General features: G+C 36.5%; 2 protein-coding genes and 1 pseudogene across 4 annotated transcripts in view; 1 reads left to right on the forward strand and 2 right to left on the reverse strand.

Moving 5' to 3' along the window:
- Positions 1-231: 231 nt before the first annotated feature.
- LOC125782356 (SH3 domain-containing kinase-binding protein 1-like) lies at positions 232-5,809 on the forward strand. 3 transcript variants are annotated; one of them, XM_049466108.1, is made up of 4 exons: positions 232-374; positions 3,627-3,778; positions 4,497-4,560; positions 5,562-5,809. In XM_049466108.1, the coding sequence occupies exons 1-4, from the start codon at positions 249-251 to the stop codon at positions 5,598-5,600; spliced, it is 381 nt and encodes a 126-aa protein (XP_049322065.1). In that variant the 5' UTR covers positions 232-248; the 3' UTR covers positions 5,601-5,809. The 3 variants fall into 3 exon arrangements, 2 of the variants coding, with proteins under 2 accessions (XP_049322065.1, XP_049322066.1); XM_049466109.1 differs by lacking the exon at positions 5,562-5,809 and adding an exon at positions 4,932-5,213; XR_007424987.1 differs by lacking the exon at positions 232-374 and adding an exon at positions 466-492.
- A 476-nt stretch (positions 5,810-6,285) lies between these two features.
- LOC103039624 (polyunsaturated fatty acid lipoxygenase ALOX15B-like) overlaps positions 6,286-13,291 on the reverse strand; it is a 398,882-nt pseudogene continuing 391,876 nt past the window's right edge.
- LOC125782391 (polyunsaturated fatty acid lipoxygenase ALOX15B-like) overlaps positions 7,464-13,291 on the reverse strand; it is a gene marked incomplete at its 5' end in the record, with an annotated part of 31,572 nt that continues 25,744 nt past the window's right edge. The window contains 4 exons of the mRNA XM_049466288.1: positions 7,464-7,598; positions 7,900-8,070; positions 8,154-8,254; positions 12,840-12,961. Of these exons, the coding sequence (XP_049322245.1) occupies positions 7,464-7,598; positions 7,900-8,070; positions 8,154-8,254; positions 12,840-12,961 (529 nt within the window). The remainder of the gene's footprint in view (positions 7,599-7,899; positions 8,071-8,153; positions 8,255-12,839; positions 12,962-13,291) is intronic.

Below are 13,291 nucleotides of genomic sequence, written 5' to 3' on the forward strand. Positions count from 1 at the left end.
GAGAACTGCATTCTCTTAAATGACACACACAGCCTCTGTTGCACCTTTAATTTTACACTCAAACTATAGAATATAGAAGATATCACACACACAATCTATTTGGCCTATACACTGCTGTGTATAAACTAAATAGGCGGAGATACACTGTTGTAAACTAAGTGGATTGAGCTATCACACTGTATTATTGGAGGACATATATAGGAATATAATATATTTTTATGGTATTGGGGCCTGTACAGTTCTTCCTCATGTTGCTGCTCCCTCTGTGTCCTGCAGGTGGTGCTGAGGAGTCAGTAGTTTGGGAGGAGAATGTACCTGACCTGGCTGCCCTCAAATTTCTCCATACTGTACCAGAACCACGCAGAGGAAAGCCAGTAAGACACACACACACACACACGTTTTTCTCTGTTTATTTTGACCGTTTCTGTTGATGTTTTTCTTTATTTTTAATATTTTAATTCACAGATACTTTAAATTAGGACTCCAGTTTCAGTAAGTAAAACAAACATAATACTACACTATACATTGAATTCAATCAACATGTACAACATACACATTCTTACTAGATGTATGCTGATATTTTTTTTAAAAACATCAATTACATAAAAACTATTGTAAAAACAACAATAACACTACAACAAAAAACTTTACAGACTTATCATAAACCATATTTTTCGCGCTATAAGGCACACTTATAATTCTTTAATTTTTTCCAGAAAAGGACAGTGCACTTTATGTATACATTTTACCAGTCAGGTTTTAAGGAGCAGTAAAACCACTCCACTGAAGTACAGCGTTATAGTTAATTATATAGTTTAGTTCTCCAGCACTGAGACTGGAGCAGTATTAGCTTTAGCTGCTAACCGCGCTAACACTAGCTCTTTTGCCGTTCAGAGGTAAGTATATCGGCCTGTAGCCTGCCGCTAACCCCGGCTAGCAATGCTGAAGCAGCATTAGCATTACCCACTCACTGCGCTAAGTGCTAGTTAGCTCTTTCTCTGTTCAGAGGTGAGTAATATTGGAGTGTAGTCTGTGTATTTACCATGTTACAACAAGCTACGTGGGAAAAACTGTTAGCTTCTCAGTGTAGCTCTGTTTGGCTAGCCTTTGTGGAAATCTAAAAATCTAAGCTTACTGTAAATAAACCGAAGCCCTTTACTCGCCAAAATAAAATTAAATCTGTGTAGATTAACACACACCGCTTATTGTACTTTAAAAATAATCCCGTGTGTTTTATGTATGAAAACAGACGTCTGTCTATTGATAGTGCTCCTTTTAATCCATTGCACCTTATAGTGCGAAAAATACAGTATATATTACATTCTATTGTAATTTAAATATATATTATGACTAGTTCATTAATTTATATAAATCATTAATAAATTGAGCATGTCTAAAGCAGTCCTCAATAATAGTATCCACTTTGCGTCTTTGTCTCTCCTGCTTCTGTCTCTGTACAGTCTACTAGTATCTCAAAATAATGAGATAGTATAATGACTTACTATCTCAAAATATTGATAGTATCTTAAAATAATGACTTAGTATTTCAAAATATTGAGATAGCATCTCAAAATAATGAGATAGTATCTTAAAATATTGAAATAGTGTCTCAAAATAATGACTTACTATGTCAAAATATTGAGATAGCAATTTACTTAATAATAATAAAAAAGAATGTGCTGGATTATTTCTATTTTTTAGGTGGCAGGAATGGGCTTCCATACATTATAACATGTAAAATACAAGTAATATATTCTTATTTATATCATATTCTTATACGTTAGACCAGGGGTCTCAAAGTACCGGCAAAGTACGCGGTTTCATACGGCCCCTCACGGGTTAACAAAATAAGCATACATCTGGCCCGCAATTCAATTTAATTATTTATGCTTTATTATGTTCGTTTTCATATTTTATCTTAACTTGTATTTTGGTGTGTGTGTGTGTGGTTTTTGTTTTTTTTTGCTTACGCTGCGTTGCCTGCTTTAATAGTCTTCAGTAGTCTTCAACAGTCTAACCTTGCAGTCGTGGTGTGTCCACTAAACTCCGTAGTTATAAACATCCTGAGGTTAGCAGCGCTAACTGACCTGTTTATAATGTAATCCCAGCAGTGACTCCGTGACGGCTGCTCTAAACTGCTGCTGTTAGCTGCTTGGGCTGAAAGATGAACTGTAGAGAGCTGTATTATCTGGTTAGTGGGGTTATTTTGTTTCATACACAGAAGAACTTAACATTTTTAAAAACGCTCCAGACTGGCTCAGCTGAGCCCTGGTAGCCCGTGTCTGGGCTGTAGCTCTGACTCAGTAAAGACTGCGGGCTTGTGCTTCTGCTGCTGCTGCAGCTCCTACTAGTGGTTGGATGCGGAACTGCTAAATCTGAGGAAATGCTAAATCTGTCACATGTTCTTAACAGCTCACAATTTTTGATTTTATGATCTAAAATACTGATCATAACCTCCAACCAAAACATCCAAACCTTCATACAACTTAATATATATATTTATAAACATTACTGATCACCATATACACGCAGTTACTCTGTAGATAGATTAGATATTTAAGGTGTTTCTTGCACGTGGTTTTAAGATAATCAGTGTGGTATCCCAGGTGGTTGCTAGGATGCTGCTAGGTGTTTATTTAATATCTCAAATGCTTGCAGTGGTTTTGATGTTATATTGCAATATCCAGGGGTGATTACTAAGTCCTTGGCCATTGCAATGTCATATCAATATTTAACACAAATAAAGTAGCTGATAGTAGACATGTTAACAGCTGTGCTGAACTTAGAATTAATTACGTGAATTTCTTGTCTCTTAATGTGTTTGAGAGCATCAGTTGTAAAGTTGTGAAGAGGTAGAGTTGGTATACAGTGAATAGCCCTATTTGAGTAATTGTATAACCCATATTATGGCAAGAACTACTCAACTAAGTAAAGCAAAAAAATAGTTTAAGAAATGAAGGTCAGTCAATCAGAAAAAAATCAAATACTTTGAAAGTATCCTCAAGTTCAGTTGTGAAGACCATCAAAAAGGTTATGATGAAACTAGCATTCATCAGGACCGCCCCAGGAAAGGGAGACCAAGCGTTACCTTGTTGTACAGGATAAGTTCATCAGAGATACCAGCCTCAGAATCCGCAAGTTAACAGAAGCACAGATAAGAGCACCTAAATGCTTTACAGAGTATTTTCGTTTGTTTAACACTTTTAAGTTACTACATGTCTTCCTTCCAGTCTGGAATCCAGACATATGTGTTCCTTCATAGTCTGGATGACTTCAGTATTCATTTATAATGTAGGAAAAAAGAAACAAATAAAAACATTGAATGAGAAGGTGTGTCCAAACTTTTGACTGGTACTGAATTTTGCCATCCTGATATAATTTCTTTTGCACACAAAATCTGTCATTTACTCCTATGGAACAAATTAGACCAAGAGGTTGTTACTTTGAAACCATTTATCATATGGAACCAAACATGCAAACTTTAAAGACATATGTGATTAGAATAAAACATAAAAAATACAATACTAATGTAGTAAAATAATTATACGTTTACTTCGACACACTGAATAATACATGAATGTAAGCTGTAGTTAATAATGTAATACGTATTATAATTATATTTACAGGAGCCTGTTGCGATTGCTGCATCTCCTGCAGTCTCCTCTGGACCAGCACTAAAGCCCAGACCTCCTCCGTCCGGCCCGGCTACTCTACAGGGGCTCAGAGACGAGATCCACGACATGAGAGGAGAACTGGAGCTGCTGAAGAATCAGCACAAGTCAGAACACCATTCTTTACCATATTTACTATACTAAAAGGCAGCTTCACCAGGTGTTTAATATTCATTTAGAGTAAGGGTGGTTGCATAAGGTGGAGTTAGAATTACAGTGGAGACATTTGTATCTTAAAGTAATTATAGATAGCTGTAACAAGAGATTTTACTAGTATAAATGTAATTATAGATATAAAATCATTGGTAAAAGAAAATCAGAATTATATGTGGTGATGGTCATGTAACTAATCAAAATGGATTTATAGATATATATAAATCATTGTTTTAACTTATTTTAACGTATACTTTTTAATATATAAATTTTAAACTACATTTTGTAAAATGCAGGATTTGTTAAATAAAGGTGAGTATTCTCAGACTAAGTTACCTCAGTGTACTCAGAGTATTATGATGAGGTTTTTCTGTCTGATATTTGATTTTATAGGCATTTTTTAGTTTATTTAAATGTAAATAATTTATACGGATATTTAGTTTGTGTTTATTTGTGATAAAAATGATAATTTTAGTAATAACTAAATTTTTATTAAAAATAAAACAAATGATTCGGGGGCACATCTAATTTCAGGCTTGTTGCTTGTTATATTAAGCTGTGTGTATATTAATAGAATGTGGACAGGCTTCGCTGATGTAGTTTAATAATTATGCAGGATGTATCTGGTGGAGTTGTAGATGATCTCAGCTCATCAGGAACTCTGTGTTTCAGGAGAGAGATTACACTGATGATGAACGAACTGGACGAGGAGAAGAAAATGCGCCTATCGCTGCAGGTAAGAGTGTGTGCATTTACAAATTGATCAATAATTACATATAATTAATATGGGTTTAATAAAACTAACTGTAAAATAAAAACTAAATTATTAAACACAGTTTTACTTTTTGTTAAGATCAGGAAGTACTCAGACAAATGCAAAAATACAAATCAAAATATACTTTATTAATTAAAAAAAGACAATGGGATAGTCAGAGCGAGCAAGGCCAACAGAAGTAAACAGCAGCAATATGGGATGAATCCATCAATACTCTGCAATGAGCTTGTGGTGTGGGAGTCAATATATATGTCAATATATATATTCCGGTGACTGACTTCCTGAAGGTGCCCTGTGCAGTTACATGTGATTGTGAATGGGTGTGATGTCAGTGAGTGGTTTATTCTGGTAGTGTAGTCTGGAGACTGAAGATTGCAGGTAGAGCTGAGTGTAAGAGAGACAGGAGCACTTTCAGCACCAGGTGTGACACTTTTTTACTATATTAGCCCTGTATTTTTTTCTGGAAACTGTTTAACAAGACAGAAAAACAGGTGTGATAAAAATCTGCATTAGTGAAACACATGAATTATCTGTTTATTACCAGCTTTTAGATTGCCATTTTGACCAGTAAATAATGTGCCAGTCCCTCTTTTATATTTGCAATGTAATAATGAATAAAGCGTATTTTATTTGCAGCAATAAAATAATACTGCTCTAAACTGCTGGGGGGGGGGGGGATATGTTTAGATTCAGAAACTAGTTATCCTTCTTAGAACGCTGTTCCAGTTGACTGAAGCTGTCCAGTCAATTGGATCAGTTCTGAGGAGGATTATTAGATAAACTAATTATTAGTTAAAACAAAATACAGAATACTTTTTTTATTCTGTACCTGAACGTTGTAACTGTTCAAGCATTGTAATTCTTTATTTATGCATTTATTTCACTATTTGATAATTTATTTATTTTTTATTCTGAGCTACACCGTTCTCCTGTACTTGTGATCTGTCTGTCTTTGATTCCAGGTTGAAGTTGATCGTCTTAAGAAACACATGTCCAAGTGATCTGCATCAAACCAGAGGGGACAGAACAGATCTCACTGTGACTCAGAGGAGATACGCTGACCCTGGATTTACCTCTGAGCTGAACCTGAATCAAAGATCCACTGTGTTTAAGGCTTTCAGAAACACTGGATGGTTCAGGAGTGACATTGAGCTGCAAACCCGCCTGTGACAGACTGTGGTAGACTGTAATAAACTGTTCTGAAATTAAATATGTTCTGTATAAAATACAACATATTATTATTGACATGTATTCACACCTGGCATTAACATGCAGCCTGGGTAATCTGGTCACAAATGATTACCACTGGAGGCGGCATTGGAGCCATGGCCAATTACAGTAAGAGTGTTATAGTTTTCTTTGAAAAGAGTTCTCATCCCAATCCAGGTGAGGCAGTTTTGCTGTTGGGGATGCATTGTGTGCTTTGGCATTCACACCATAATATTTCTAAGGATATGTGCAACTCTGATCACCTTTAACATGTTAATACTAGGTGTGAATGGGGTCTAACACTTATAAGAGTCTCAAGTCTCTGTATCTTTATATGAAGATTGAGCCATTGTTCAAGTCTGTAACTCTGTGTTTTAACCTTTTCCTGGTTTTAGTGTATGGATCAACCCTTTTGTCTGTTTGCATACCTGTGTTTTGTCCTGTGATTTGTCAAAATAATCCAGTCTGGAGATCTAATTTGCTTTTGCCAGATTTATTCAGAGAACAATCAAGCCAAAAACAGTTTTCTTAATGCAAAATAAAGAAAAGGAATGAAGAAAAGAAAGACAATTAAAGAAATAGTAAAAATTGTGATTAAAATATTAAAATAAAAGAATAAAGATACCATGTCTACTGTTACCTCCATCTACTCTCAGCTCCATCAACTGATTACCTCGGCCAAGATCCTCTCCATCTACTGATTACCTATGTCTACTGTATACCCAGGACACTCTCACCTCTGTTTACTGTCACTTCAGATCACGCTCACCTCTATCTCTCTTCACCAGGTCTTCATTCTGTTTCTGCCCTGATAAACCCCACAGTTCTATAACGTAGTCGTAATATGATTTATCTTACACCCAAACTAAACTAATAATCTTAGAAGGCTTTTGTAAACGAGCAGTACTTACCCTGATTAGGATTCAGATTTTCAATTATGATTTCATAATTGAATTTTTAATTATCATGATTACGAATATATTCTAATCACTGCAAATTAATACAAACTCATAACTAAAATATATTTGCATATAAATCAAACAATCAATCAAACTACACTCACTTCAGGAAAGTTTTTTTTTTTTTTTTTTAGATTAACCTCAATCAACTGATAATGTGAATAGTTGGCAATTAAAAAATTATCTGTTACGCAACACATTAAAGTAAAGATGAAATACTCTTTAAAAAAAATTAATCAGCATTAGCGAAATATTGTTGATGTGTTGTACAGTTTTAGAGTAAACAAAAGGAAGGAAGCACCAATAAAAAAATGGCTGAAAAAAATTTAGTTTAAAATATTTAAGAAAATCCAATTTTTTATCCTGAGCCAATCTCACCTACTCATTAGCAATGCTCCCGACACAAGGAGGGTGAACAGCACACACCTCAACTCTTTTTGAATTGTTTTTTTTTTAACTCTTGAACACAAATATTTTATTTGAATCTCCAATCTGTTCAACTAAACTCACCCAAACTCACCCAAGCTCACATGTTTTCAGTTCTTGACTAAAATGTTTATGTCATATAGTGGAAACAAAAGATAAAGTGAAAATGGAATAACTCAATTCTGCATATAAGAGTAAGAAACTGTCAGAGACTCCCACTGGTCAGTCCAGCATTCTACAGAGCAACACTGTTATCCACAGTTGTTGGGTTTAAGTAAAGGTAGCCAGGTTCAAGGGACTGGTTCCTTCAGCCTCTAATATTTTAAGAGTTTTCTTAAATTCTTCAATATGGCCACATGGTACAGCCTCGCTGAATAGCTCCTCCTTAAAATCTCCAAGCTGGTACTGCAGGAAAACAAAGACAGGGAGAGGGGTCACATATTTGGTTCTTCTTTACAACAGAAAAAAAGAACAAACAATACAGGTTCAACGGTTCTCATTGTAATGCTTGATTTTAAGAACCTGATTTTTTTATTGATTATACTGCTTTACCTGATGTGAACATTTCCACTGTATTAAAACTGCATATATTTTTTCACTGTTTGAAAATATCTTACTTGATGTGAAGGTTCCACTACATGTAGATTGTATCAGATTTTTTTCTCTGCTAAATTATTTAGTGTAAAAGTTCTGTGTTTAGACTCACGTGGTCAGAGGACTTCCTGCTCAGCAGATACAGAACAGCCATGCCATGGATGGTAGTGTTGACATCAGGCAGTGTTTGAAATATGGTTTTCTCTGTGCTCACACCTTTCTTGCATTGTGGGGGGAGTCTGAGGGCGGTCGGCAGATTGGGCATCCAGCCCCCGAAATCAAACTGGAGAACAGCAAAAAGAGAATCAGAACCAGCTTTTAATCAGATTCAGATAAAAACCCACCCAGAAATGGGGTTTGCAGAACCTGGCTGTTGTTAACCGCAGCGTGCTGAGCCGACACCGTGAAGATCACCATCGTCACGAACTTGATGAGCTCGTCCACTGTGCTGAAAGACTTCGGAATTCCTGAGGAAAGCAGAATTCATCAGAAATGTTGGACACAAACAGTTTAGAACCACCATAATACACCTGAGCAGACCCAAACAGAAGCTTCTGGAATGACCCTCCATTCCCCTGGACTAAACACTATAGAGCACTAAGGGTCACTAATAGGCAGACTGTTATATCGGCAGTACATCCGTTAGTACTGGATATACATTAAAGTATCAGACAGAGACGGAGATGTGCTGTGCTCAAAACTGGAGACTGCTTTACTCGTTGTTTTGCTGTTACACACTACCACGCGCTGGGGACTACATAACCCAGCTCTCAGTGCATCACCACAAGGACAGTACAACAGAAAGGTCAATGCATACAAAATACATCACACAGACCTGGGTCGGGGTCTGGACCCAGATGTTGTCCAATGCGGACCCAAACCGATACTGAAAAAGATTTAATTGTGACATTGTTTATTTAAAAGTGGCGGAACTTTACTTGTCTTTATGGTACATGTGCGGCACATGTGTCTTTATGGTACATTTGCGGCACAGTAAACTCCAATCACAAGTGCTGTAAGATTACCAAACACCAATCAGATCTGTGCAGATGAGGGAGTGCGGAGCTACACAGGCGAAGCAGGCAGTGAGAAGCACCAGTCGGAAAATACAGAGAGAAAGGCTGATTCAGATGGCGTGCACCAAAAAAAGGAAAGTTGACAGCGAAAACCAACTTTTGAACCCAGAATGGACAGAAGGATATTTGTTTATTCTTCCCACAAACAGTTTGAAACAAACATGCCTCATATGTTCTGAAATCGTAGCTCTAATTAAAAACAGCAATGTGAGGTGCCACTACAAAACAAAACGCAAATCTTTTGAGCAGCACATCTATCCACTTAAATCTGAAAGGAGGGCACAGAAAATAAAAGATCTTATAGCCCAGTACGATCGATCCACCAGAATCCTCACACATTCGTTCACTGCCCAACAACGTGCTAATGAATGTTCACTTAAAGTTGCTTGGATTTTGGGCAAATTTGGGCAAATTACTGACACAGGGGTTGTTAAGGAGTGCATGAGTGTGGTAGCTGAAACCTTGCTTGAAGGAAAAAAAGAGGACTTTTGTGAAAAAATTAAGCAAATGTCAGCAGCATCAACTACAAAGAAAACAGAACTCTTAACCCAGGATGTCCTGGCACAGCTGGATGAAGCAAGTAATCAGGCACCATGCGTTAGCTTAGCTGTAGATGAGTCTACAGACGTATCATAACATAAGGTTTTTCAAAAATGAAAAGAAAAAAAAAATATGTGCAGACCTGTTAAGTGTTGCCCCCTTCAAACTAGTACAAGAGGTGAAGACATCTACCTGGCCATAAAGGTGATGTTACAAGAATAGAGACAAAACAAGTGGTTTCAATAACCACAGATGGAGCCCCTGTCATGGTAGGGAGAGAAAAAGAAGCTGTGGCTAGACTGAAGAAGGACAACCCTGAGCTCATGTCTTACCATTGCATAATTCATCAATCAGTGCTATGTGCTGTCCTGTCAGATGAGTATCCTGAAGTGATGAACACAATGATGAGAATTATTAACTTTCTAAGAACATCCTCTTCCCACCAGCATCGAATTCTCATGGAATTCCTCAGAGAAGTTGATGCAACTGCTGATGACATTCTGGTACATAATAATGTAAGATGGCTCAGCAAAGGCAGAGGGTTGGGACGCTTCTGGTCTGTCCGAAGAGAAATTGCAACTTTCTTGGCACAGCTGAAGAGGCTCTCATTTTAGAAAAGATGAAGAAGATGGATATCATAGCTTTTTTGGTTTATATCTCTTCACATCTGAATAAACTAAATTTAAAGCTACAAGGCAAGAACAACACAGTGTGTGACCTAATGACAGCTGTCTATTCTTTCCAGAGGAAACTGGAGGTATTCAAGGAAGACCTACAGATAGATTGTGCACCCTTTCCAACAGTGCAGGAGCAGGTTCAGCATGAGAGAGATGTATCTTCTTTTGTTGACTTTGTTGACAAGTGTTACGTGCCACAAGGGCACGTGTATCTTTGTGTTTTCTCTCTATTTTGTTTCCTTCTTTCTACTCTACTCCTTTCCTGCACTATCCAGAGTTCTGCCAGCCAATTGGAGACATGCTAAGGATCAGCTGACCAGATCCACCAATAGGAGGAGTGGCTCACCAGGAAGGGGTGGTGCTTCCTGTTTAAATGCCTCCACGTGTGGACTAATGGAAGAGGCTTTGTGTTTGTGAGAGGCTTAAAGGTACTATGTAGATTTTAATACTATTTGAAACTGACTGTTAGAGTATACCGAAACTCTGTTGAGGATTATGCTGATTGCCGCTGTTTGTTTAGCCTGAGTTTTAGCCTCCTGTGTTCTTATGTGCAGCTGTAATTTTTACTCAGTTCTGTTTCTGATTATGCATTCCATCACAGTAGGAAAAATCTTGTATAGACACACTAGGAAAGGGGTGGATGCCACATTTGTATGTTTTTGATTATCTTTTTGGTTAGGTAGGTAAGTTGTTTATCCTTATTTCTTTTCTTTGGCACCATCCGTAGTCCACCCAGAAGGTTGTTTATTAAGTTTTAACATTCTTTAACAATTCAGTATTGTTATACATATATTTTTAAATAACTGTTTTAATATGAAGTCCTGCTGTTTTTTAAAAACAACCTTTTTCTCAGTAAAAACGAAGGGAACTTAACTTGTCTGTCTCATCACTTCCATTTAACAACACACACTCTAAATGTTACTGCCTAACTTGTACCTTTCATACCCCAGCCACCATCTTACAAGGGGCTCATAAAAACAAGCTCACTACAAATTTGAGCAATCCTTTTGACAGATTTAGCCTTGGACAACAGCTCGTCCTTTTCATTCAGAACCCTTTCCTTATCACTGATGTCACAGGGTTCTCAAAGGAAGCCACAAAGCTCTTCAAGTGGGCAAATGCTGGGCCTCTCCAAATGCAACTGATCCATCTTTAAGCAGATGTGTCCCTAAAAGAACATTTTGGAGCAACTGACCCGGCCACTTTCTGGCTTCAGATAGTCTCAGTCACAGCATTTCCAGGTCTGAAGAAAGTAGCCATGTACATCCTGATTAAGTTTGGCTCTACATACAACTGTGAGGCAGCTTTTTCCACAATGAACATTACTAAGAACAAATATCGTTCTAGGCTCACCAACGAGCACCTTCATATGTGAATGAGAATGGGCCTGACACCATTTCAGCCCAGGTTTAAAGTCCTGGCAGGTCAACCAAGATCTCATTTCTCTCACTGAACAATTAAACATATGAGAGAGGAATACAAGAGTGAAAGAAGACTAAACATTTTGTTTACTTTTTCTGTTAATAAACACTTTATGATGCCCTTTTTTCAAAATTATTGTTTATGTAGCTGTATTTACTTGTAGGGAGGAAAAAACATTTATATTATTTGTGTTCCTTATAAATAATTAATTCAGTTCAACATTTAAAACAATAAATATTGTTCAAATATACTGAATAATGGTATTTGTAATTTGATTTGTTTTTCAGCTGTTGATAACATAAACACTGATAGGACTGCTAGGTTTCTTCATTATACAGGATATGGCACTGAATCCTAACACAAGTTGAAAATGACGATGGTCCGGACCTTGGCCTGAAGACTGTACTGAATTCTAATTAAATACCCCTGCTATAGAACATTTGTAGTCCTAAAATCCTTCAGCTTTATTTTCAAAGCCTTCTGTTAGGTACCTACTAATTATTAAAAAATAAGTATTTATTAAGTATTTACTAACATTCAAAATGTAATATGTATATGTATGTATTTAGCCATTATTCAGTATATACTAATTATCTATTAAGTATTATTCATTCAAAACTATGCCACAAGTACTTATTATTTAGTGTCTGCTAATTAGACATTATTTATAAATAGTTCTAAAACATTATTTAAATTACTGAGTACTGTCTAATTATTCTGGCTATACTATACTCATATTATAATTTTAATGTTGTTCGTTTCTTTTTTTTTCCTGCTTAATTTTTCAAGTGCAAGTTTTCCCACAGGTTTCTATCACCAGATTGTTTGGTCTGATTGTGAGATGCAGGTTTGTATACAAGTTTTTGATTGGACTCTCAGTTTCTTTCAACAGGAATTAAAAGGATATATTTGTTTTGGCACACTTTAAATAAAACACCTGCAACACCCAACCATCAACATGGGGGAAACAACAACCACTTGGCAACACCTGAACAACTACCTGAGAGACCATAGCAACTCTCTGCCTGGGATACCATGGGAACTCCTTAAAAACAACCTATTAACCCCACTGCAGTCCCTAAATATTAAATAATTAAATTATACAACAATGTGCCAACATACAGGCCTTTAGGGTTACAAAAACTAAAAAGAAATATGTCTAGATACAAGCTGTACCCTGGATCTTTAAAGTAAACAAACCTTTAAATACACCAAAAGACTGTTTATGTTATTTATATGACTGTGCTTTCTGACTAAAATATTGTTTAATGTTTGATTATTATTAGTAGTATTATTATGATTAATATTGTAATAATTAGATGCAGCAGAAGTCATACCACTCTGTTCTCTTCCCAGAAATCCAAAGTTAAATATTTCACTGATCCAGTTCTGCAGTTCTGAGTCTTTCTTCACGTCCTCAGCGCTGAGATAGTAGCACTTCACAACTCCATCAACATACCTACAGTATACAGACACACAACACATACTCATATTTAGACCAACAATGACATTGACATTGGCTAGTAACATTGAGATATCTGCCTTAGACATAAATACATGCATTAATGCAACCTGATAGCATCTTGGAGAAATTTGGAATTGCGTTTTGTTCTTCATACTAGCTCACAAGATCTCAGCCACTTTCTTCTGTAGCTTTTACTATATATATTTATTTACAGTACAGTACACATGAACTACTCTGTACTGTAATGCATATATGCCTTTCGAAAAAAATGGTCAACCGCCTTTAGCTTTAATTATGGCACACATCCACGTCTGCAATGACAAC

This window comes from Astyanax mexicanus, chromosome 17 (genome assembly GCF_023375975.1).
Source record: "Astyanax mexicanus isolate ESR-SI-001 chromosome 17, AstMex3_surface, whole genome shotgun sequence".
Lineage (NCBI taxonomy): Eukaryota > Metazoa > Chordata > Actinopteri > Characiformes > Acestrorhamphidae > Astyanax > Astyanax mexicanus.

Coding starts and splice junctions, on each gene's coding strand:
- LOC125782356 (XM_049466108.1), top strand. CDS start 249: ATGTTGCTGCTCCCTCTGTGTCCTGCAGGTGGTGCTGAGGAGTCAGTA. Junction 375..3,626: donor AACCACGCAGAGGAAAGCCA/GTAAGACACACA, acceptor TTATATTTACAG/GAGCCTGTTGCGATTGCTGC. Junction 4,561..5,561: donor AAATGCGCCTATCGCTGCAG/GTAAGAGTGTGT, acceptor CTTTGATTCCAG/GTTGAAGTTGATCGTCTTAA.